At 43.6% G+C, this 25,742-nt stretch overlaps 1 protein-coding gene across 11 annotated transcripts in view; it reads right to left on the reverse strand.

The window, feature by feature from the left end:
* EPHA5 (EPH receptor A5) overlaps positions 1 to 25,742 on the reverse strand; it is a 211,653-nt gene that overhangs the window by 143,533 nt on the left and 42,378 nt on the right. For all 11 annotated transcript variants that reach the window (XM_055796937.1, XM_055796936.1, XM_055796933.1 and 8 more), the window contains exon 3: positions 12,100 to 12,763. In XM_055796937.1, the coding sequence (XP_055652912.1) occupies positions 12,100 to 12,763 (664 nt within the window). The remainder of the gene's footprint in view (positions 1 to 12,099; positions 12,764 to 25,742) is intronic.

Genomic DNA, 25,742 nt, shown 5'->3' on the forward strand with positions numbered 1-25,742 from the left:
CAACCAGAAATGGTCTAGCTTGGCTTTCTACAGGCCCTCACCCATCTGCCAGCAGCACACAGGCAGAGACAACATGCCTCTGACTAAATCACACAACACCTCTGCAGGCTCAGACGTCCTGCGGACATAATTGCAGCACGACTGTTGCACAGCCTCCGTTTCTCCTCGACCAGAGTGGCAAAATGCTTACAACAAGCTCACTGAAAAGGAACAACGGAACTTTAAGCTAATGCTTTTATGCCTCTAACCTAAAAGCAAATGCCACCACCTGAAAACACTGACTTCAGCTTGGGCTGGTCTTGCTTTTCTTGTAAAAGACCCATTTTCCTGTTAGCCCAAAGCTACACATGGTATTAAACGCACATGCCACATTAGAAGCACTGTGTTCTTAGTCATGTGCACAGCACACACGAAGTGGAGCAAACTACTTAGCCATACAGGCATGACCAAAGACACAGAAGGCATCATGCACAGGCATCTTGATAAACACCTTCTGTAAGAGCATGCATTCAATCACAGGTTTACAGAGTCATGGGATCAAGTTTCCAGATAATACTGGCCAGCTGCTTTGTATACCAAGGTCTGACACAGCATAGTCTCATCTTGAAACAGAAAACCAGGAAAAAAGCAGACTTTTTGGCTCTCTCCAAGCACCTTTCTGCCTTAGGAACTGCTGGGAGGCCACCAAACCAAACAGTACCCTACAATATTTTGGAAGGGCAGGGTCTGGCAGGGGGCACTGCCCCTCCCCCTACCAGTGCACTTAACACGCTACATTTCAGAGCCAGCGTGTAACTCACCACCTTCACCATCAAGATGACACAGCTCTTGTCGATGCCATTAGCCATGCTCAGAGCTCAGTCAATAACAGACTCATATAATCATTTCACTCATCCCCAAGAACCAGACTTCCAGTTGGCAGCCATCCCCCACACCAGAGAGTGAAAACCCCACGTAGCACACCAGCAAAAAGCACCAGGAGGTGTCTGACCTGACTGCTGAGTTTTGTGTTACTGACGCATCCAGGAAGCGAGAGCCCAAAACCATCAAGAATGAGGGCACCAAGCGCAGAGCAAGAGTCTGAGGACACAGCACCACAGCAGCAGCTTAGCAAAGGCTTCCTATGATGCACCAAGTCCTGCAAGCAGGCTCAAAGGGCTGACATGCCATTTTAAACTGTAATAAGAGTGAGGAGTGACTCAAAACTTCTTCCCAACTCTTTTCAACGGAGCACAGTGCAGAAACACACAGATGAACTTTAGCCTGTGTCTCCCTGCATGAGATGGGAAAAAGACAACCACAAAGAGCTAGAAACTCTGGTACTGGAAGGTTTGGAGGTGATCAGGATCAGACTGTTTGCTGAGAAATAGGTCTGATCTGAGTTACATCTATTATTATGAACTGAATTTCTACCCTATAGGCTGTGCTCTGCTGGCTGTCAGTGCAACACTTAATAAAGATCTAGGCCAGGAAATCATTTAGTAGTTAAGAATATATTATAAAGGATTATCATCTCTCTCCCACCAAAATCAATTATAAAATCCCCACTGACTACAGAAAGCACAAGATCATGCTGCAACTCACTTCTGCCAGGAAACCGGCACCCAGATGCATTAGTCTGGCAGGACTACCCTGCAGCAAGGACTCCGAGTGCCACTTCTGCCTTGCTCACCAGTGTAGGCACCAACAGGACAGTTCCCATCTCTCTCTGGTACTAGCTAGACTCTCAATCTGGACCAAAATGCCTTTGCACATGAATGATCTATTAAGTCCCTCAAGCGTAAGCTTGTCTCTGAATCTGCTTATGTTGGCCCACACTGCTCTGACCCAAGGCATGTCTGTAGGCATTAACCCCATACCTAAATTCCCTGCTGCCGGCTTTGTTGGGGGATGCTACTGCTGTCACAACATGAGAGCAGGTCCTAGCTGCTGTGACACTTCATTTGTCTGGGCAGCAGCATGCCTGGAAGGACGACTGCCCTGTTTTAGTGGAAGTATGCAAGACAATCAAGGCCAGCTAAGCAAACTAGTTTTGACATATTAAATCATGCTTGAACTGTGAGAGCAAAGAAAAATAATACAAAAGCTATTAAAAAAAAAACCCAACCAACCAGGCTTTACAAATAAATAAATAATACAGGCCAGCCTTGTGCATGGGAAGGAGAGAAAAGCTTTTATCTGAGCCTTACTGAGGACTTCGGGTAGGCAGAGAGGGCAAGGCAGACACCTGCCCATTTCTGCATGGGTTTGTAGCCATTTCCATGCATTCCACTTCTAGGATGAGCCTCCTGCCGATCACCTGCTCTGGCACTAAAAGAGCATCAAGTGCTCACGAAAAAGCAGTCCCAAAACAAGCTAGCACAGGAAGAGTGAAATCCCATCAACTAGATACGCTTACCCCTTACCAGCAGTCATATGTGCACAAAAGCCCTGAGCAACACCTGACCTGGTACTGGAGGGTCCCATGACTGATTTTGCCACAGTACTCTAAGAGCCTTTAGCCATTTTCACCACAAATTCCTTCTGCAGACACTTTGCCTTAAAGGTTTCCTCCTTGGGAGATAATAACCTGCTGCAAGTCAGCCATTGCAACGCAGGAAATCCCACTGCACAGAGTCACAGGGCATCCGCGCACCTTGGCAATTAACCATGGTACCTCCCCATCATCCTGAACCCCTTCCTCCCCTGCTGTGGATTTCTTCCAGTAATTAACATGCCAGTTGCCTTGGATTTATACTAATAAATTGCTGGCTCCTGTCCCAAGATCCCATCATCACTGGTGCTTCTCGAATCCGCACAGAGCCCCCGCAGTAATGAAGTCCACGGTCCCGGCTCTGTCACTACCTGGGTTGCATGCTATCTGCAAAGCAGCTCGGAGCTGGGAAGCTGCAACCCGCAGGCTGCTTTTGCCGAATACCAAATTAGCACATTCCCCACGCTCGTAGGAAACAGCTTTTCCTTTGGCTCTGCAGTAATTAAAAAGCTCCCTTTTCCAGGCAGCTTTTGAAGGCAATGCTGTGACCTCTGTCACTGTTGCAACGGAATGACAGACCGTCCAACTCAGTGTAAGACCTCTAACGCATTATTTGGGGAATTAGTACCATAGCAGAGCGACCCTTATGACCACACAGAAGGCAGCCATTTCACATGGTGGATGGTAATGGTGACTCCTGAGCTCAATAAAGATTATGTTGGCTCCCTAGGCAGGCTCACTTTATTCCAGTAACACTAGTCACATGTGTAGAGGGACTGGAGAGTCTGCTGGGGCAGAGCATGCTTTTTTTATCTATACAAAGAGGGTCTGGTACTCAATAACCCTAAGGCTTTGGCAGTGAAAGGGACCTTGTGACAGAGATGGATTCTTTGAACACCTTCCACACTAGGCAGAGGCTCCAGTTGATGTGAGAGTCCTACTCAGGAAACGCACCTCCAGGCCAAACTTTTTTGAAGGAAAACATCTAATTGAGGTACAAAAGCAAGCCTTTTGCAAAGCCAACTTCTGTTCAAACTCCAGCTATACAGGAAGGGTAAGTTTGTTGTTACTACCTAATGAATCCACCTGGAGATGGATGATCTTACAAAGGTTTTAGGTTAGTGTAAGATCATAGAAAGAGCACATGAGGTCAAGTACAGCATGGACACCTAGAGTCTGGGTTCAGGCTCTAGCCTCTGGCTGGCACTGAACAACAGCCTCTGGCCCAAGGCTGTCATTTTTTAAATGGGGAATAGTGACTCTGACCTACTTTGTACATAGATCCTTGAAGATCCAACAGAGAAAAGCCCTTTGTATGACCTGGAAATGTTTTTAATAGTCTACATTAAGTATTTCTTTGCTCACACTGAAACAGTCATGCCTGAAGTGCCAGGAAAACTACTCACAAGCCGCTCTAAGCCTGCCCCGAGAACATGTCTCAATACACCCCCAAGTCTCACCGCAAGAATGGGTCTCATCCTAAGTCAGCACCATCTCCTGTGCCACACTGGCCAGGCAAACCTGCCATGGGAGCTGAGCCCACCACCACCACGCCACAGTGGGATGCCAGGCTGAAGATGCAGATGAAGATGCTCTGCTGATCCATATCCTCTCCCACCCACCCTGCTTCCAGGAACGTGACCTTGGGCAGCATGGGAAGGCATGCAGGCAGCCTTGTTTCACCACCCAGCCAGTGGGTTTGTGCTGATAATGCCACTGAGCTGCAGCTCCTGGAGTCTGGATTTTCAGGAGCTGGGAAATTTCCTTGGCTTTAACTTGATTCACTGTCATTTACAGTAAGAAGAAAGTTGTCATCTTAAACCCCAGTTCTTCAAACTTCAGCTGCTTTTTTTAAGGACATACATTTATAAAGGTAGGACAGGTATATAAAAGTAATAAAGAACATTCACAAGCCTGGCATTGTATCTTTTCTCTACATTTATAAAGGTAGGACAGTTATATGAAAGTAATAAAGGACATTCACAAGCCTGGCATTGTATCTTTTCTCTTCTTTAATCTGTTTTGGATATACTGTTTGGGGCTTATACAACACCTAGCCTTGCTCTTTGAGTTTGTTCTGGTATTTACAACCTCATAGCCACCCTGAGGGAAATAAAAAACGGAAGTACATCAGTACCATGCTCAATACAACCTTAACCATGTGTTGGTCGTGGATACCACTGTGTTTATACTTGATTAACTTCTTCAGCGACAGAAAATGAGCAAACGTCCAGCAAAATAAACGGGAATCTCTGTGTACGTGAACAACAGATTCACTTCCTTCTGCAGACATCTGTGTTGCAGTCTCTTTGCTCTTACTGCAGAATACTGAACACTTACCTTATAAGGAATACAAGTTCACCCAGCTAAAGAAATGAAATAAAAAGTAAGCTGTGAATTTGTTCATACAAGGCATAACTGTAGCCTTTGTCTGTGGAGCCTGGATTTCAGCCTCAGTGTTAACCCAAAGCAAGGTAAAATGGTCAGGATGTAAAGCATGCAGAGAGAAAAGCCTATTACTGAAATGTCAACACATCATCAACTACTGCTAAGTGTTTCTGAATAAGAAACACAAAACTGAAAACCCAAATTATGAGCAAAACAGAGTAGTACAAGTTAATTTTAATACCCCATATAAATTAGGTGGAATGGGGGTTCTGGCAAGGAAGTTATGGCAGACCCTTGGCAGTTGATGAGGTTGCAGGCACCCTTCTGCTAAAGATCACTCCCCAGGAATAGTGCCCATGTCTGTCTTTCTTTGCCCTCAGGCTGGGGCATCAAGACAAGCCCCCCACTGGTCACATCAGCTCATGGGCAGACTATCCAGTTCTGCAGAGCCAGCGGCAGCTTCCAGCAATGGGACAGAGTGGGCAGCTGGGAACATCCGTATCTTAAATCAAGGCAATTAAATTCCCTGTATTGCCAACCAGCATTTGTGTACTTTATCCTTAGTATTTCTCCAGAGTCCTTAATTGTTTAAAAAACCCACAGCTAATAAGCAAGCTGTTTCTAAGCAATTCAAAGTCGAAGGTGGCAATCAAAAGAACTTAACATCACCATGGCTAACACTCCCTCTCTCCTGTAACACATCACCCATCCCATAATTTAAGAAACTCCCCAAGCTACCAATGGATACCCTATATTCAAGAGTGCTAAAACCAAACAAAGGCAGTGTTCAAGTAAGTATCAGTTAGCTATCTAGGACCAGACTAAAAACCATACCCCAAGATCTGCCCCAAAATACCATATGGCTAAGAAGCAGACACGACCTTCAGAGTTTACGCTTGCAGACCATTTCCAAACCTTACTGTATTTGCGCTGCTCAGTTTATACTTTCTGGGGGGAATAAAGTACTTCTTAACTGTCCTTCTGGAAGGTGACTGCACAGCAGCCACACTGCAAACAACAGTACGGTTAAGTTGGTCAAAGCAACAGCCTAAAAGCATCGCTGCAGAACAAGGAAAGATCTTCAGAGTCATCAGTGTTATCAGCATATAAGGTGGTACAGAAGGTTACAACTCATTAGCAAACCACAATATATTGCACGTACACAGACACATGCCTTCTATAACGAATTTGCAAATATACATGCAAAATAAAACAAAGAAGAGAGTAATATTTAATCAATCCTGTGGCGACACAGTTTTGCTGTGTGGAAAACATTCCCCTGCACTTGTTAATTATTTCAGCTGCAGAACAAAACACCTAAATATATACATGCTCACACCTCTCTACAGAATAAAACCTATTCCCCCTCCAGTGACAACTGTCTTTTGCTGAAATGTAGCATTCAAGTGATTTTCTTTACATTTCAAAAGATAATACACACCATGTGGCCAAAAAATCAGCTATTCTGACACTGGTTGATTTCGTGCCTAATTAAAATTAACTAGGCACTTCAGCTCATAATTGTATAAACACCTACCATGCTAAACTCCCAGCCAATTTGGTTTTAATCAGAAAAAAGCACAAGAAGTATGAATGATGGGCAAAGAACTCCCTGGAGGGGCAACTGTATTTCCAAATTCAGTATTCTCCATATACAGAATATTTCCATCAATGTTTTTCTTGCCATGTAATCACCTCCCAGTAGAACAATTAAAGAGATGGGTTTTTTTATCCCTGGAATTTGCTTGCTTTCTACTCCACCACAAGGGTAAAAGCACACTTGCCTTATTCACCTGAGTTCCAGCTGGGAAGTCTCCCACAAGACAGGCAGGATTTAGCCTGTCTATCTAGCATCTGTAACAAGGAGCTTAGAGCGAGAGAGTTCAGCTGAGCTGAGGCGGAGAGACAGGCAAGCAAGTTGTGGAGGGGGCTGAAGAAAAGTTGTCCCCCTCCTGCACCTACGTCAGATGCAAAAACAAAAACGCTGGCTGCTTCGGAGCAAAAGCCCAAGCTCCAAAATAAGGTTACCTGTGTAGCAGCATGTTTCCATTTCCTAGAAATAAGGGGACAGGGAAGGCAACAGCTGAGCTGCAGCACTGCGTTACCTGAGGAAACCACACAGTGAATTTCTGAAAAATACAGGGGGTTTTTTATTGTGGTGTCAGCTATGTGTTTCATTCACAGCTTGGGCCTCTGGGATGGCTGCTGTGCAGACACAGAAACACAACAGTCATCAAGCATGGCTCTACCGTCACCGCCTTTGCAACCCCTAAGTTGCCTCCCAAGCCTCCACAGACAGCGCCTTCTGCTACCCACCAGCTGAGGGTCACTACTTCTGCCTGCCTCCTCCCGCACAGCTGCAAAAACACAATTACCTCTGAATATCCTTCCAATAGCTGATCAACAGGGGGGCAATCACCACTCTGGGAAAGTGTCTTCAAATGTCTGTGGTGATTGCATCGCTCTGAGAGGAAGATGAGCAACTCTGCTCCACTCCCAATCACCCAGTAACAAAATCACCCGAGAACTGATTTGGCAGGTAAACTTGTGATCTATGTATGGCAGCCACCTATGTCAATTAGTTTTAATTATATCCGGAATAAAAGACCCACAAACACAAGGTTCTTCTGCAGCCTTTGTTTTCTGTAAGAAATATTCATTTCTCTTAGCAAGAGCTCAGCTGAATCCAACACAAGTAACAATCAGCAAAAATAAATATTGTTGTGTAAATGCACTGAGGTATGCTTAGCAAAGTTGATTAAGGGAAGAATAATCAAACAAACACCAACATTTAAGACAGCAGAAGGGTTTGAACATTGTAGAGTTGTTTTACAAAAAACTCCCAAAACCTAAATGTTTCCCCTGCCAGCAATTTTCCTTTCTCAAACCAGAAAACCATACCCCAACCCATCCTCCCTCCAACCTTCAGTTTCAAAGTTCTTCCTCAGAAGGCAAGAGTGAAGAAAGATTTACTTAGTTTTCCTCCATTATTTTGTCCACCTCTTAACATCTGTAATCTTGTCCATACCTTTTAACTGGCTATATCCAGCTGTACTCCTTTTGATGTCTCTTTAAGTAGCAGCATGCACAGATTCTTGGAAAGGAGAGCCTCCTGACCTCCCGACCTCATTACTCGCCTTTTCAGCTTGGCTCTCATTCATTGCAGTTTTTCCTTTTTTTACTCAAATATTTTATTAATTTGTGATTCAGCTCTAAAAGCAGCTGAAAAGTATCAGGCTCTGCAAATCAATTACACTGGCAGTTACCGCTCTGCAGCCCCCAGTCACTAGCAGAACCTCACCACTGCAAGTGTATTTGGCTCTCATTACTTCAACATCTCAACAACCCCTCCCTTCCAGCAGCATGTGCTCCAGAGCCTTTAAAGGCATAAAAATAAGCACTTCTTGCTCCTCACTGAGAACACATTGGGCTTGAAGGTGAGGATGAATACAAAGAGAAGTGCTAGAAGGTGCCATTTTCATAGTGACTTTATTCATTTCCTACACAAACCCCAACAGTGAGCCCTGCTGTATACAGTAAACAACTTAAATCGAAGTTACAATAAAACTCATCTATGCCAGTGCAGGGAGAAGGAAAGCACAGACTGGGGCAGACAAACTGTTTGGCCAAACCCCTAACACTAATGCCCAAGTGAAAAGTGAAAGCAAGGGAGACCACTTGCAAGATGCACCCAAGTGATTCACAAACCAAAGGTCAGAAGTTTAGATGCTTGTGAACCCCTAAAGTCAGAGGCTTCAGTGGCACTACATCAAGTTTTACAGCATTTTAGGATGTGGCCCTCAAATTCAGTTGAATACCGCCTGCTAAGGAGACCACCATTAGGAGACTTGAAATTGGACAGACCTGAAACTGGGCATTTTCTTCAAAGACCCGTTCAGACAGCACCAGCTGAACCAAGACGAAGTCCATAACCACCGGTCTTTTAGTGGCACCAAATCACCACTCTGGAAACCAGCGTAGAAATTCATAAAGCAACCACTTTCATTTCTCTTATTAACTAGTACAGCAATTTATTCTTGTGAATAATGAACCTTAACACCAGTCCTTTATAAATTTGTCCCAAAACAGTCACAATTTACCTCTAGCTGTCCCACAGCAGTTGCTGATAAATGGGCCATGTTGCCAAAGGAGGTGTAAAAATCTGGGTAGTTTGGGTTCTTTACAGTAACTACTACTTATCTGCCTATACTAATTGAGAGAATGAGTACATTATATAAGGAGATTAGACCATGTCATATTTACAACCTCAGTGTCCCCAGCGAAAGAAACTGTTCAGCTGTTACTGTCAGTGCCTTCTTCAAACAGGAACCCTGCTGACAAGATGATGAATTCAGAACATCGTTGCCAATTAATGATTTGTAGGCAGAAGGGATTTCAATAGTTCCCATATGTTTGTGAGGGTGACTGGTATTTACATCACTGCTAATAACAGAGTGTAGCCTGCTCTGTCCAGACATGACATTAGAGCTTGGAAATGTCATTTTTGTAGGAGAAATTTTAATAAACAAAGCCAGGCTCTTTTGGGCTGAAAAAGTTTCCCAAAGTGTGGTCACTAATAACCTGCTTATGCCTAAGTGAAAGCAAGCAGGGAGACCACTCGTGAGATGCACCCAAGTGATTTAAAAACAAAAGGTCAGAAGTTACTCAGGTGCTTGTCAAAGCTACACCACAGAGTGCCAAGACCATCATTATGTCAGCTACAAGCACATAGGACCTTTCTTGGTGTTACTTATTCTGCTTATGGGCTGTGAAGTTTAAATTTACTGTCCTAGAAGAAATATCACCCTTGTGAATATAACAATATCCAAACCAGAAAGCACTTGACTCACACAGGATACCAGCGTGGATTCCATGCATGCTGGGCGCAGACCTCCTGAACTGCCTAAGAAACTGTCTCCTACCAGCTGATCATCTCAAAGCCAAGCAGCAAGAAATGCTTGGCAGATGGCCTGGGTTAAACACCAGACATCCAGACTGGGCCCTCCAACAAACCTTGCTGTAGGCACTTGGATCCCGGTGTCCCATTGATTTGGTGGTGGAATTTAGGGCTTTCCTACAAAGGAGAACTTTGGGCTCTTAACAGCTCTGGAGCAATTAAAGTAATAAACTCCTGCAGGCTGTAGGTGACATGCAAGAGTAGTTTACGTGGGTGTGCCTTCAGAGAGAAGGGCAAGGGTACACCCCCACAAAGCATCTTTACACTTCCAAACTACGATCACAGACCTACCACAGTCATAAATTGTGGGGCCAGACCCTGTCCTCTCAATTGACTAAGAAAAATAAATTTAAAAGAACAACCCATACCGCAAAATGCAAAGCAGAACCTCAAATCACGAAGATCTTCTGAAGGCACACCCCAGCTTGCTATCTCAGCACTACCTGAGACCCAGCCGCTCTGTAGGCACAGTAGGCTCTTTAAAGATAGTCTCACATTTCTAGTTTAAACCAGTCCAGTTTTTTGGTTTGGGGGCTCTTGGTGGTTTTTGAGATCTTTAAAAGCACTTTGAGATACCCCATGCTGCTCAGGCAGTGTGGGAGGGCAGGATTTGAAAGGTGACTAATGGATGTACCCCCTTCTTCCAAAAGTTCTTACAGATGGCTGAAGTCAGTCTCTAGACACAGCACCCAACCAGTGCATGTTATTTTGGGACATGGTATTTTTAGCCATAATGAAGCAGATCCTTGCTGACCTATCTGACCCACATCCCTCATCTGTGACAGTCCAGATTTTCTCAGCTTGGGCTAATGTTGATCTTAGCTTCCCTTGTGCAGTATCAAACATCACGTCCAACTCTTCTTCCCCCTTAAATGGGAAAGAAAAGATCTTTATCGGTACAGGAAAAGCAAAACCAAGTCAGATTCTGCTCTGTTGACCACATCTGCAAAAAAAGGAGACTACCCTGGTCAAAAAGCACACTCCAAATGTTGTTTAGTAGAGGCTTCTCCAAAACCAAACATACCTGTATTTTCTCTGCAAGTCAACCCTTGAAGAGACTTGAACTATGTAATCTTCAGGGGCACAGTGTGTGACTGAGGACCAAAGGACAAAGTCCACAGTCTGCTTTGGATACGCACTGATCTATCCTTTGCGCCAACACTACAAACTTCAATAACGAGTGTCTGGAATGAGGGGAAAAGAAAATGCAACACCAACTTCAGCTGGAGTAGAATCCCTCTGCCTTCCCCACAAGTTATCTATTACTCAGTGGCTGCAAGTACAAGGCAATTAAGATGGGACTGATGACCAACACATAATAATTTTGAAAAAAACCAAACTATATTGAAATTTTCTATTCTGTCCCCTTCTCTTTTATGTCCAAATCTGTTTTAAGCTACCTGTAGATATTTACAACGGAAGGGCAAATTTTATACGCAAGCACATAACATAGCAAACCATAAAATGAGATTATACACTGTCAGTGTATGCTGCACTTCTTTAAAAGCATTCTTATTTAGGAGCATTCTTTTTTAGGTCTTGAGTTTCAGATAGCCTAGATCTCTTGCACAAGGCCCCTGATGATTCAAGAGACCTGTGCTGACCAGGAACTCAAGAACCTCAGCCAGCTACTTCATATGTGAAAACTTCAGCACATATGGAAGCATTTTCATCAGTGGGGCTTTAGGTTTAACGCTGAACAGCTGAGCAGCTTTGTATTAAACTATTTACCACTGAGGAAAATCAATCAACTCACACCACATCAAATTCCCACATACCCCCATAGAGCGATAAAGAGAGAAAAACATGCTCTTTTGAATACAAAAACAAAACGCATCTTGCATAGGGAGATTAACTCCAAGCATTCCCTGGTACAGTTGAGCAAAAAGAAACGAAGTAGAAGTAGAAAATAACCAATTTAGAAGTACAATTCATAAGGAAACTCCGATGTTGAGGAAAAAAACCATAAAGCTTTAAATAACAGATAAGATTGCGATCACCTCATGGAACCAACAGTACAGCGCTCCAAAGGTAACAGTGACATGCCAGATTCGCCTTGCGCACAGCCCAGTAAGCACCGGGAGGACCCATACATTGGTGTCCAGTCCCACCACATTCACTCAAGGCCTCTCTCTTCACCCTGCCACAGTCACTCAAAGGACCTGTGGCAGTGAGCACCCAACCCACCATTGTCAACTAAACCAGGCATGAAGGACATGCACAAGAAGACCGCACATCCCCTCAGCAGCCTCAGCACGGCACCCTCCCTGCAAACCCTTACCTTGGCAGGTGTTGTTCTTCTCCTCGTACCCGGCCTTGCACAAGCACTTCCCGATGGGCACCAACCACTCCCCCTCAGCGCTGCAATGCATCTTTGGCGCCTCATCAGTCACTGAGTGGTTGACGCAGACACCCGACACCTCCAGCAGCTGCGAGGAATCTGCTCCTGTGATGGTGTCAGGAAAGCGGGCCAGGTTGCGGATCACCGACGGGCATTTCTTGTAGTACACGCGCACGGAGACCAAGGCAATGCAGGCACCCACATCCTGGAAAGCAAGGTAAAATCCCTTTTTTGTTAGGGGCCCAACATCTCGCACCTCTGTGTTTAGCTTCATAACTCTGTCACCGAGGTCTAACTCTGTGAAGCTCTCATCAGCGGCAATCGTGTCGATCTTGATGTACTGGTTTTCTTTGATGTTCCTCCCATCTTCATCATCTGATTCGAAGTAATACATGTTAAAAGTCTCTTTACAAGTCCCCAGCCCTCCTGGAAGGCTGTTACAGTCCCTCAGGGTGAATTTGAGCTCAATGAAGATGCGGGATGCCCCTTCATTAGAGATCCAGCTGGTCAGAAGCCAGTTGTTCTGATTCTGTTCCATTACCTTGCATACTTGGTATGTGTGTATTGGAGCATAGTTTTCATCCACCTCACCAATTTCTTCCCACTGTATAAAAAGAAAAAATATTACTTTTTAAAAAAGTTACAGCTCTGACAAAATCTTAGCTTTCCCATCTAAGAGCACCTTGGGTTTCAGAGGTCCAGGAATACTTTTAGGGGGGAAACAATGTTTTGAATGGCAAAATGTTCTATACTGGATGCTTGATACATTCCTGATAAAGTTAGATAAAAGACCCTTTAGAAATATGAAAGGATGATAGTTAAAAGCTTTTCTTTCAGACCTTTCAGAAGTGGGAAAATATACTGCTGGGTTTGTCCACTAGTACATGGCTAGGGAATAAAACAAAAGCAGATGGTGCCATGAATGAACCTTTTTCAATGTATCCATATAGGAGGAAAAAAAAAAGCCATTTACAGTCTGCCTGTCCCCGCTCCCCCACCCTCCTTTCTGCCACATCCTCAAATCACTGCCCAACACAACAAGGACAACGACAACGACATTTCTTCAAGCTATTCTCCCCCACCAAATGGCCTGCCAGAAAATCAGCAGTGTGATATATGAAATAAATGGGCCTTTGCTCTACTCAAGCATACTAGTCAGAGTGCCTGCTCATGCAAAGAGAAGATTACTTCCAATAAAGGTTACAGCGATCTGCAAATCTTGAGCTGTTTGTGTACTACACAGGTTTTTAAGCAGAGCTCCAGATAACTTATCACAACTGTTTGTGGGAACTGTAGCAAGTGTTTTTTCATTTTATTTTGGCCGTGCTGTGAAGCATATCACTTGCAAAATGCTTCTTCCTGATCCAGCACACCACAGTCAGTAGCACCAGAATGGTACCTACAATGGAGACACGACATGAATGTTTCCTCTCTCCTTTTGACAACTGTAGCGTCCCATTAAGAGATCAGATTAACCCATGTAAGTAGAGCAAAGAACTCAGGAGAACCCATGATGGTTTCACTTTTGTTCCCTTCTCCTTTTGACCTACTCATCTGCAAGGACTTAATTCCCAAAGGCTCTTCCCTCCTCTGCTCAGCATTGCTGCCCGCATCTAGTCACAGCTGTGGATGCAGCACAAAGCAAACACACAGAGCATAATTTAAAGGTGTTCCAGTACAAGGTAACAGCTATACTCCAAGCTGCATATCTTCTAAGGCCAAAAGCCCGTTTTCTTCCATTGGAAATTGTATGGTTTTGCCAAGCAAGGTTTGCAGAGCAGGGGTGGGGGTCAGGGGTAGCTTCTGTGAGAAGCTGCTAGAAGCTTCCCCTATGTCCAATGGAGCCAATGCCAGCTGGCTCCAAGACGGACCCACCACCGGCCAAGGCTGAGCCCACCAGCAATGGTGGTAGCACCTCTGGAATAGAATATTTAAGAAGGGGGGGCGGGGCGCAGGGAAACCTGCACAACAAATTGCAGCTGAAGAGAGAAGTGGGAATGCATGAGAGCAACAACCCTGCAGACATCAAGACCACTGCAGGAGGAGAGCAGGAGATGCTCCAGGTGCCACAGCAGAGGTTCCCCTGCAGCCCCTGGTGAAGACCATGGTGAGGCAGGCTGTCCCCTGCAGCCCATGGAGGTTAACGGTGGAGCAGACACCCCCCTGCAGCCCACGGAGGACCCCACGCTGGAGCAGGTGGATGCCTGAAGGAGGCTGTGACCCCTAGTTTCCCTGATCACAGTGATTGGTGAGTGATCTCTCCCTGTCCTTATCTTGACCCACAAGCCTTTTGTTGTATTTTCTTTCCCTCATACAGCTGAGAAGTGATAGAGAGGCTTCGTTGGGCACCTGGGATCCAGTCAGGGTCAAACTACAACAGAAATACAGACTGAGATGAAGTTGAGAGTCTTCTCAACCTAGACGCCATTTTTGCAGAGTGACAGAGAACACCCTCACAGTCCCCGTAATGATGAAGTTTTTTTAAGGGAAATGCTGCTCTTGAATTTTAGATTGAAATGGCAGCAACAAGAGGCATGAAAACACAACCTGATGTTACAGTCCAAAATGAGTTAAAAATACAACCAGCAGAAAAGCATCTCCTCTCCTCCTTGACCTGGGATGTGCAAGCGGGGCTCTCCGCAATTTCAGCAAGACATGCCCATGGTGATGCACAGAGTTCACATATACCACCAGTGTTCTGAGTGAGGAACCTAACCTGAGGACATTTTTGTCATGCCAAGCAGTATTTTCATTTCTGAACCCTTTTTATGTCTCTGGGCTTAAACAGGCCATGACCCTACTGTGATTAACATGCACTTGTCACTTCACCCTTGCAGGTTGTGCCACAGAGTTAGCCAGATAACGCCTGCAGCAAAAGCTCGGCAGATCTGTGCAGGATTCATGCCTAACTTTGAGGAGAGGCAATTAACTACTACAAAGAGTAGAGCCATTGAGAAAACACACAGGGAAAGTATGCAAAATAGCACAACTCTGCACATAGCTTCTCTATGTTCCAGTAAATAGGGTGAGTTTAGATACATGAAATTAAAGAGCAGAAAAGCACCACTCTTCAACTACTGTGGTTAATTTACATGCTAAACATGCTGTACATACATGCTTCCGAGTGGATTGATTCATTTAACACGGCACTATATAAATGTGAAGTCTTATTTTTATCACAGTGGCAATTCTTCATTTGATGAAAAGGGAGGGTATCCCTCCACTCCCCCCCATCCCAAGCAGAGTTCCCTGCTGAACGAGCCTGGGGGACAGGTGCACACATCCCAGTACAGCCCAGGAAAGACCTTAATGACTTCAAACCTTTGTTTTTTCTGGCTGAATGTCAGAGGATCACTCAATCAATCACACACATCAACCAGCAGATATGGTGAAGCGTTAGCCTCCAGCAGGAGGTGGTGAAAAGCATCTGGAGGGCAGGAAATTGCTCAGACCAATTTTAGCAAGTGGGGCTGTGTATGGATGGTACCCAGTGTAACTCTGTACAATATTCAGGGAGCATCCAATGTATATTTCTTTCTGAGAACTGATGTTTGCCGTGACTGTGACGTTGAAGTAATATCACTAGTGACCTAACTTGGAAGGCATATCAAAAAACAACACTTCTCTCTTTTAATACTTGCCAGATGAATTTTCAAAGACCCAACCATCATGCTCTCCAGAGTTACAAAGTTCAGCTCATTTTCATCACTGCTCCAGGAGCTGTGTTAGTGGGAGTGAGTATAAGAAAGCTCATTTGTTCAAAAACTAAATCCAGTAATTCTAATGGTTGTTTTCATGCACCAAGAGCACTAAATACTGTGAGGAAAAAGGTCCAAACATAAACACAACTGAGCTAGAGTTTAATCTCAGCTGCAAGAAATGGCACATGACCTAACATCTCAGCCTTCAGGATGTGCTGCATTTCCAGCACCGCACCCCAGATCTGAGCAAGTCCTGCCATCGCCACCTGCCATCAAACCTAAAGCAATCACCAGAGAGCAAGAGGAAAGGGAGGTGCTAACAAACTAAAGGCTGCTTATCTCCCTATAATCCTCAAGGGAAAGCCAACCAGATTTTATCAGAGCAGCCACTATTGTGTACAAAATCTCGGCTCTGCCATTTAATCCCATCTTCTCTCCTATCTGCATGTAGAAGTGCACTATTTCTTTCTTTTCAGCAGGGTCTGCCTTCCCCCAGAGAATGCAGGCAGCCTGCCACCCTTCTGCTTTCACATCCCTCCACAACAAGAGGATGGGGGTAAGAGCCCCTGTACCTTCTGCCTGCTCCCAGCTTCCCAATCACTACAGACCTCAGACACTTATTTTAATGGACAAAGGAATACAAACTAGAGGATGAAATGCAGTGCCTTATGGTTAATGAAGAAGAAAACTCACCACATTAAAGAGACAGCATCTATCTGAAAATATTGGCTTGGAAAAAAATTAAGTACAACTGAAAAATTGTGTAATATTGTAATTCCTCTCTGCAGCATATATTTTTGAGATATAAATCAACCCCATCTGCAGGATTAAAACAAAAATGCAACCATTAATTTGGTGCTAAATGTTTTCTCTCTGTCTTTTAATAGCCCTAAGAAGGAAAACACAAATGCATTTCAATGGCCTGATATTAAATCATTTATAGAAGACCTATTTCTGAATCAGAAATTTCCAGTACACTACTGCTGGTGAGTTAGCAGAAGCTAAAGACTGCACCCAGCTCCGTCAATAGGAAGTATGCAATTCATGCAGGCTGTCTGCCTATAGAAAGGCCAAAGATATCACATATCTCACTAAAAATGTAAGAGCTAAAAAAGCATTCAGTGGAGTGGCCTTGGGTTAAACAATTTTAAAATACATTCACCAGCTGTCTGCTACTCAGGCTTGTTTCTAATCTCCGGGATTCCAGGACTGCAATTTGCTACCACAGCACAGTGAAAGGCTGCTGCCCCAAAAACAAATACTGACAGCAGGGATGAAAATTTCAGAGCTTTTGTTTGTTTGGGTTTAGGGTTTTCTTCTGCAGGGAAAATTTTTGTTACTGGTCTTCAGCAACTCACTCACTCTCTTCAGAAGCCACTAAAGGTGGTGTGGAAATTTCAAGCCTTTTTCCTAATTCCACACATCCTAACAGTGCTGAAAGAGAAATCAGGCATTCAGCAAAATCCTAGGAGTCTTAAGAGGGAAAGAGAGCTTAAAAGTGTTAAGCGAAGTCCTAAGATTTACCTGGAACATTCCCAGCAGGACTCCCTCCCTCCAGGGACTCTGCAACCTGCCTCTGTTCCCACTACTTATTTCATAGGCTCCCTGGGTACCAAGAAGCCTCATCCCTCCCATTTCATTTTCCACCCCACCCTGTGAAGCTCTGCAACATATGCACATCCATTCAGGTGCAGGCACAAAGATGTAAAATTGCAGAGACATTTACACATTTTCACCTTTTTTTCTTCTGGAGACAGGCAAACTTGGCCCAGATCTGATCCCAGGCTTTGAATGTGTGGAAACATCTGAGACACTCCGCATGCTTTGCTACAGACAGAGGAGGGTAATTTTACCCCAAATCCTGCTGTCAAGCCCAGCATGCGCGCACACACTGGTGCAGAGGAGAGCATGGTGTGGGGCTATGCAGTCCCCATGCCACGTTAAAAGGGCAGAACTGCCACCCTTCCAGAAGAGCCGACCAGCCCCGTGTTCAGCTCCGTGCTATTTATTCTGACTTTCACCCTGGTAATATTTGGGCAATCTCTTCAATTTCCTTTTACGCAGCTGATGGTAAGACCTGGCTGCCAGTCGACAGCCTCCAGCTCAGCTCCCACACACGTTCCCTCCCACTACTCAACTTCATCTCACAGCCTGCTCCTTCCCTCCCTTTGCTGCTCTCCTCCCATCACAAAACCCAAAAACTTGGGTTGCTGCTTTTTTTTTTTTTTTTCCCCCTAGCTGCTGGCTTTCCACTTCCTATCATATTACAAAGTTCAAGCAAATAAGAAGCAGCTCTCCTCTGTGCAGTTTTGGTGAGGTCACGTAAGGGTAAATATTGAGTGAAAGCCAGGCAAAGTACTATGCATCTTTTTTTTCTGCACTGCAGGTTTTGCAGGGCTGTGCTAGCTGTAAAATAAGGCCGACTGCATCACCATCTTGCCTCTTGCAAAATACCACTTATACACCAGTCCCAAAATTCAATCACTTCAAAGCCTGCCACCAATATTGCCAGGTTTATCAACACGCCCTGTGATGCACAGCATTCCTCAGATTTTCGGCTTTGGAGCTGTATGATTAAAGGAGAGTCTTTGCTTTTGCTGGGGGTGTTTCAGTCTTCGTTAAAAGAAAAAGGGGTTTGCTTGCTCAAAGAACAAAAGGACAAAATTGAAAGTGCCCAAAGTCACCTTATTTGTAGCCCCCTCTAAAATGATGCTGACCTCAGGACTGGCAGGAGCAAAACAACTCTGTTTTGAACGCTGGCATTGGCAAGAGGTGTATGTGTAACCTGTATGACCTACCAGTCATGGCAGTCCACCAGCACTTGATGGAGCACTTGGGAAGCCTGGTCCCCTCACAGCAAGGGCCATACTCAAGCAGAATAGAAATGCAGTAACCTGACACAATGCTGCAAGTCTGCTCTTCCTCATGGAGGAGTAGTGCCAGGAGCAGAGCAGAGACGTGGCATGCAGCTCCACCTCCAGACTGAACAGCAAGCAAAATGCCTTTGCCCAGCCCTCTTCTACCACTGCCAGGTCACTGCATCCTGTTTCAAACAGAGCTCTTCGGCAACAATTTTTATGCATTTGTGCCAGTGTGACAACTCAGGCTTGAAGTTCAAATTCTGCTTTGGGGCAGGATGCCTGCTCACTGGGACAGCCCTGCGGCATCCCCCCTCCTCCCCTGCACCAACCAGACAGACAGTGGAAGGACACCAGCCACAGCTGCATGATTTTTCCCAGTAAATCACAAATTTGAAATAAAAATAATCTGGAAACCAAAGCAATTCATGTACTTGGATCACATTAGGAAAGGAGGGGAGGGGACAAAAAGGAAAACATCAGTAAAGGCGAAAACAGAGATCTTTACAGCCTCCCAAACCATGTGTTTACCATCTTATCTTCCTGAATTTAAACAAAATAAAGGACAGAAAAAAAAAGAAATTAACATGAAAACTGTTCCAGAGTAACTCAAACTAATTGTCTCAACCTCAAACATGCTTTTTTTAATTTCAGCTACCAAAACAACAACAAAAATCCCCCTTATATTACTTGTACGGGCAAGCTTTTCCAATAGCAACATCCACTTTCAATAGCGCAAAAGCTGAAGAGACTCCTACACAGCCTCAGCCTGGTTTTGGGGGTTTGGAGCTCATTTTAAGGGCAGGAGCCAATCAAAACTGCAGTGAGTTCAATACAAACAAAATTAGGCCCAGTGTTTATTAAAACCTTTAAATACCAGAAGCAGTCGTAACCACCCAGGATCTTACAATTTCCATACATCTGATACTCCCCTGACTTGAGGCTCAAGCCTCATTTGGACAGCAATTTTACAACCAAGACATTTATACATACAGACATATATTCCTACTGACAGCAGTTACTAGTCAAGCAAAAAACATAATGGACAACAGACACTGAGGATAGAGAGGATCTGATTAATCTCCCTACTCAGGCAGAAATCTGGTCTAATGAAATTAATTTTAAAAGCCATGTTTCCAAAGAAGGAACTCAGCATCTTCTGGTGGTTTGGCACATTCACCGCAATTTGTCCAACTAGGAAAATAAATAAAACCAAATAAGAATACCACAACTTTTGGGCTGCACTTCTCATTTCACTACTGGATTACAGTTTTCTGCCGTTTCTTACAATGCCACTCTACTCCGGCCACTGAGCTGCACAGTCTGGTTAACACATACCCTCAGAATTTCCAAAGTGAATTACTTGGAGTAAATGTGAGTCTCCTCGTCCATTACAGGAGATTTGCCAGGCAGAAGCTAAGGACCATTCTTCATAAACTAAAACATAAATTGCAAAAAGGTATGAACCAGAAGTTTAGAGCACCTTTTTGAGCCATGTCACATCTGACTAGTGAACTTCTCTCTCTGTATAAACCACTCACATATTTGCTTCTATCCCACATGTGATACTTGCTAAGCAGAAATCAGACTTAAAAGGTCACCTCAATTACTACCACTGCCTATCCCACTCCCCACAAAACCCAACCAAACCTGTCAAAGAGAAATTTTTTCACTGCAGCAACATTAAAGGAAAAGACATACATGTGCTTCTGAATGACCTCTTTCAACGTGTGGGCAGCAAAGGTGTTAAGAGAAGAAAAAAACCCCACCTTACTTCATGTCAAAGGCTGCTCGCCACTGCATCAAGATTTAACAAGGCTCAATTTCACTCAGTGCCAAGGTTCTATGTACTGCTTTGCACTGTGACAGAGGGCAGGAGAGAGATTAACGAAGATGGGAGAATGATTAGTGTTTCATCTCCATTATAAACAGAACTACACTGGAAATGAGCTGGGTGAATGAACAGCACCATCACGCTCCATCTCAACTCCACTACTGCCAATTGCATGCTCCAATACTCAGAACAACTCATTAGCAGCAAGCAGCTTTAAAAAAAATACACAGTTTTTAGACATGAGAACTTAAGCTTCTGGGTGGATGCTTCTGTACCTCACAGTGTTTTGGATCTTTTTCATTCCACCTGGGTCAAGCTCTCAAAGTCCTGTGTGTGATCAGGTCTGCTAGAAATCCTCCTCCTCCATGAAGTAATGCCAAGTAAGTTTCTCACACAGTCACACTGCTCAGAGCTGAGGGAAAACACCAAACAGGAAAGACCCATGCTGAAATTGCAAGACTGAGCATGACTGCTCCTCTCAAGAAGTGCTAGGTGTGAAGACATATCAGTCACTTGAAGTTACACGGAGAATTTAATAATCATCAGCTCCTATAGTTTAAACGTCTGAATTTGCTACTTGAACAGTTTTCCAATATTATTTTATATTTGCAATATGCATGTAAAGTTTGCTGCCATGCCTTCTATTTCTGCAGCAGGTTGTGCAGGAGACTTCTCAGTGAAAATCCCTTGGCGTAACATAATGCAAAAGTTTTGACAATTCCTGGATTGCTCTGCACTACTGACAAGATGAGAAACAATGCAGGTTTCTGTAAAGCCGAGATAGCACCTCAAAACATAAGCAGTAATTTGCTAAACCAACTGCCACCCAAGCAAGCCTGTGAGAAAGAAAAGCATTTAAAACCTTAAAAATTATTTGAAATACATTCTGATGATGAAATAATATTATCTGTTCAGAGACCTGCACGATTCAAGCTGTTGAAAAATGAAGAAACATCAGGCAAAAGTCACCTAGACTTTTCAGTGCGGCAAACCAAGTGGAAAAAAATGGAAACGGGACAGAAGTTTTGCTCAGACTTTGATCATTTGCATGATCAATGAAAGATGTCAGGAGCAGAATCCAAATGGAAGGGGAACCCAGCTGGAGGTTAGCACAACTGAAATGAAAAGGAGCATCAGCCCCTCTCTAGCATGTCTAATCAGAGACTGCTCCAACTGCTTCCCAGAACAAAGCCATGTGTTATTTGCAAACCCCACGTCCCGCCCTACAATTTTTTTTAAAAGGTTTGAAATTCTCTGTACAACTGAATTAAAACATCCATTTCAAACCACAGTCAAGCAATTCAGGGTAAGACAACGGAGATGAGCATGAAAGAGGCAATGAAGAAACACAACACCATTAAATCATTTTTCACTGCTTAATGTAACACTCATTGCAGAACAATTTAACAAATGCCATAACAGTGTTGACACCACACGGTTTAACACTGGAAGGCTGACAGAGCCAGATTTTCAGAAGGACTCACAGTATGACATATGTTTTAGGTTTATAAGCAAATGCTTGGATTTTCAAAGGTTTGGGGATATTGTTCACATTACTCATCATCTGATGATACCAAGAGGTCCACAAAACAATTTTCAAAAGCAGCAAGAAAGTAAGTTTTCCCTGTTACTTTAATGTTGCCCTAACATTCAAATAAATCAAAATTTATTTGGAGCTTCTAACTGTTTGCTATACTCGGAATAACAAAAAGCATTTGGCTTATTCTTAATGCACAAGACACTGAAAATTTGCAAAAACTAAACTAAATCCTTAATCTTTATCATTGTCATCAGCTATCTATAAATTCCTTAAAGCAAGGAAACATTTTTAAGAGTTTCCAGTAAAAGAGAAAATATACTTGAACAAAAGGTGCATTTAATGAAAATAAAACAGATCAAACTTCTCAATTTGTAACATTCCAGGCAAAGTGATAACAATTATCCATGTGCTGCACTGGCAAAGCCTAACCTCTCAGGCATACACCAAGTTTGACTGGATTATAGATGGCCCAAACACCATATCAGACCCTCCTGCAAATGCATTATTTTGTCCCTGCTCCCTCATCTCTAATCTACCCAAAGCTCTTCATAGAGATAATAACACATTCATAGTTTAGGCCCTGACAACTGCACTCATAGATCAATTTTAAATCTTGCATTTATCATCGTTCTGTAATCAGTGGCTATTCAGCACAAATTTACATCTCATTTCTGTTGGCCAAACAGCCACATTAGAGCTTTGAAGCTTATTCAGGCTTAAATGATTATATTCCCCTAATAAACAGTGAAGGCCTCTCAGTCCAGCCGCTGTGAGCTGCATTAATGACATGCCGTGGCAGCAGGGGCCATCTGAAGTCAGCCTTGTGCGATGCTCCAAGAAGCAGCCCCACGCCACACAGATTTTTTTGCATTTCCAACACACTCAGACAGAAGAAATGAGGAGGCTGCCCTGCTTGCAGACCCTCTTATGGGAACTGGCATGCACAGCAGGCACTTACGCCGTGCAATTTCTCGCACCTCCTCCTAACAGCTCCATTTGCCACCTCTTTCAGTACATGAGGTTACCAGTAAAAAACTGAAACCTGGATTTTCTGATTCCCTACATGCTGAGCACCTTACAACTGTCACCAAACACAAAGCAGGCTGTTGAAGCTGAACCCTGTAGAAAATCCACTTTTCCCTTTTGTCTGACAGCTATAACTTCGTTCACAGCACCACCAAATTGGGTGTTAGCACGCTTTTCTTTGATCGCCTCAGAATTAGGCATTACATTTTTAATATCTGGCTACAGTTTTTCCCTGGGTTTTGGGTTGCTCTCACTGCTTTGTGAGACAAAGACTATCACTTATGCAGGATTACAGTAAGCAGCTAAAACATGATCAGTTCAGGGTGGATTGCCTGCAATCCCTATAGTGAAGCAATCTATCCTGATTGAACAAAGAATAATTATTTAATTAAAGATCCTCGGCAGCCCTACATTATTAAACCAGCATAAAAAGCCTCACATTGATTGTATATTCACTTTCAGTTAAGGTCTGAATCAGTATGCTAAGATCTAAAAATGAATGAACAGAATGAGTTTATTATGACTGTTGTTAAGTACTTACCACTATAGGTAATAAATTATACATGTGGATGCTTGTTATGCTTATGCCGCAACATAATGAAACTTTTAGTTACTTTTTGTTCTATGGGATTTAATTCCTATCACATCAGGGCTTATGTTACCATTTAAATATGGCACCAGAATTACAAGGATGGAAATCCGTCAGACAGAGATGCAACCTGGACCTCAATGTTTCTTTAAATATGGAATTGAAGAAAAACGGATGCGTTCACTTGCTTATGATGGATGTCCTACATCCTAACCATCTCAGAAAAGATACATTTCGGGAGAGGTTTCATATGTCATCAGCTATTTTTCCTCACCTGCAACCTCCTGCTACTCTACACTCTCTTCCAGCATCTGACAACTGCTGAAGAACCAATTGAACATCAACATGCTGTGGCTAGGAAAGCACACAATTGTGTACTAAGTCCTGAGCTGTCTGCAGTGCAAAAAAAAAAAAAAAAAAATGCTGCTTCAGCAACCAGCTGTGATAATGCAAAGTCTAGGAAAGCTGCTGAAGTTTCCAGAAGAAACTAAAAAAATTCAAATTATTTACCGAACCAAGAGGTAAACCATGTGTTAACTTGACAGTAATACTGCAACATCTACATTAAGAGAAATTTTCTATTACTAGATTGCTTTTCATCTAACCAACAGAAGATTCAGGAATTGAAATGAAACACTTTTGAAGAAAAGGTCAAATACCTTGTTATTGTAGGGAGGGTGGGGGGTGGTGTAACTGACAAGGGAGAACTTTCCACAGGAGTCAAATCTCTGTCATTTGAAACCTTCAAGGGGGGATCTGGAGAAGTTTCAGAAGAAAATATCGACTTGGCCCGCCTAGCCCATGGCAAGCCACATATATCCATCACCAAAGCTAGGCAGCTCAAAGCTAGCACCAACACGTCTATGTCACGTGGGAGCAGAGGCTGAATATATAGATACTAAAGATTCATATATTTTCCTCTTACAGGTTACAATGAAGGTCTGTTCCATGGCCCAAGTCCCTGAGGCACAGAGGGAAGAACACAGAAATGCTGAGGCCACACAGTTCCTCAGAAGAAAAACTATCACAAAAAGTTGAAACAGAAAATGAGTTGGTCTATTGTTAGGTCTTTACAATTAAGCTACAAGCTCATATTGCTGATATTTTCCATTCGAGGTACCCTGGGATTAATGGTGGGTTAGAAGTTGGAGCAGTAGTGTAGAAAGAACAGCTGGAAATACAGATGTGGGAAGGGGCTATGTTTCTTTACGAGAAAAGAGACTGCCATCAACCAGCCCTTCCTCCAGCAGCACCAGACTGAGGTTAAGAGAGGAAGCGAAGTACACAGAGCCACAGTCCGTTCATCCCAGGTGGCAAAGGACCCACCGGGTTTGGCCACCCCAAGCACTCCTACCTGCTGTCCTGCACAGCTCCAGCCTTCGGTGCTCCCTTTCAGTGCTGCTTCTCCCCTACCAGCCAGGCAGAAAACCACAAGCAAGGACCTCCCTTGGACTTACATATGGAAGAGAAGACACTTTCACAGCAGGCCCATCACTAAATGCAAGCTACTTTTTTTTTTTTTTGTTTTTTATTGGGCAGCTTATGGACGTTAACACAACTGAATTGCAGCAACAGCACTTTACTGCTAGGCAAGATAATCCTCACCTGTGACCTGCATTTCTGGTAAAAAAAAAGTTTTAAATAATTTTCAGTAGTCCTCGGGAGGAAAGGCACTACTCAGCACAGAAACTATGGATTATTACTTATCCATCCATATTCTGGGCCTCACACTCACTCTACAAAACAGACTGACAGACCACAAAAACATGAAATTACAAACCTAGGTTCATCATTGTTTAGCAGTTAGACTATGAAATCAATCCCCTTTCAATCTTTGTCTCTTTAGCTTCAGAGTCTCTCGGTGAAACTGGATGCACGTTTCACAAAGTGTTGATGTTTGAAAGGAAAAGGATGAATGAATGCACTTTAAGAAATAAAAGTACAGTTCTCGGAGGAAGAACTAATTAGCATAGGAAACAGCACTTCTACAGGTTATGTAGTTAATTGATGTTATTCTTCTTACCAAAACACCTAT

Source organism: Falco peregrinus, chromosome 2 (genome assembly GCF_023634155.1).
Source record: "Falco peregrinus isolate bFalPer1 chromosome 2, bFalPer1.pri, whole genome shotgun sequence".
Classification (NCBI taxonomy): Eukaryota; Metazoa; Chordata; class Aves; order Falconiformes; family Falconidae; genus Falco; species Falco peregrinus.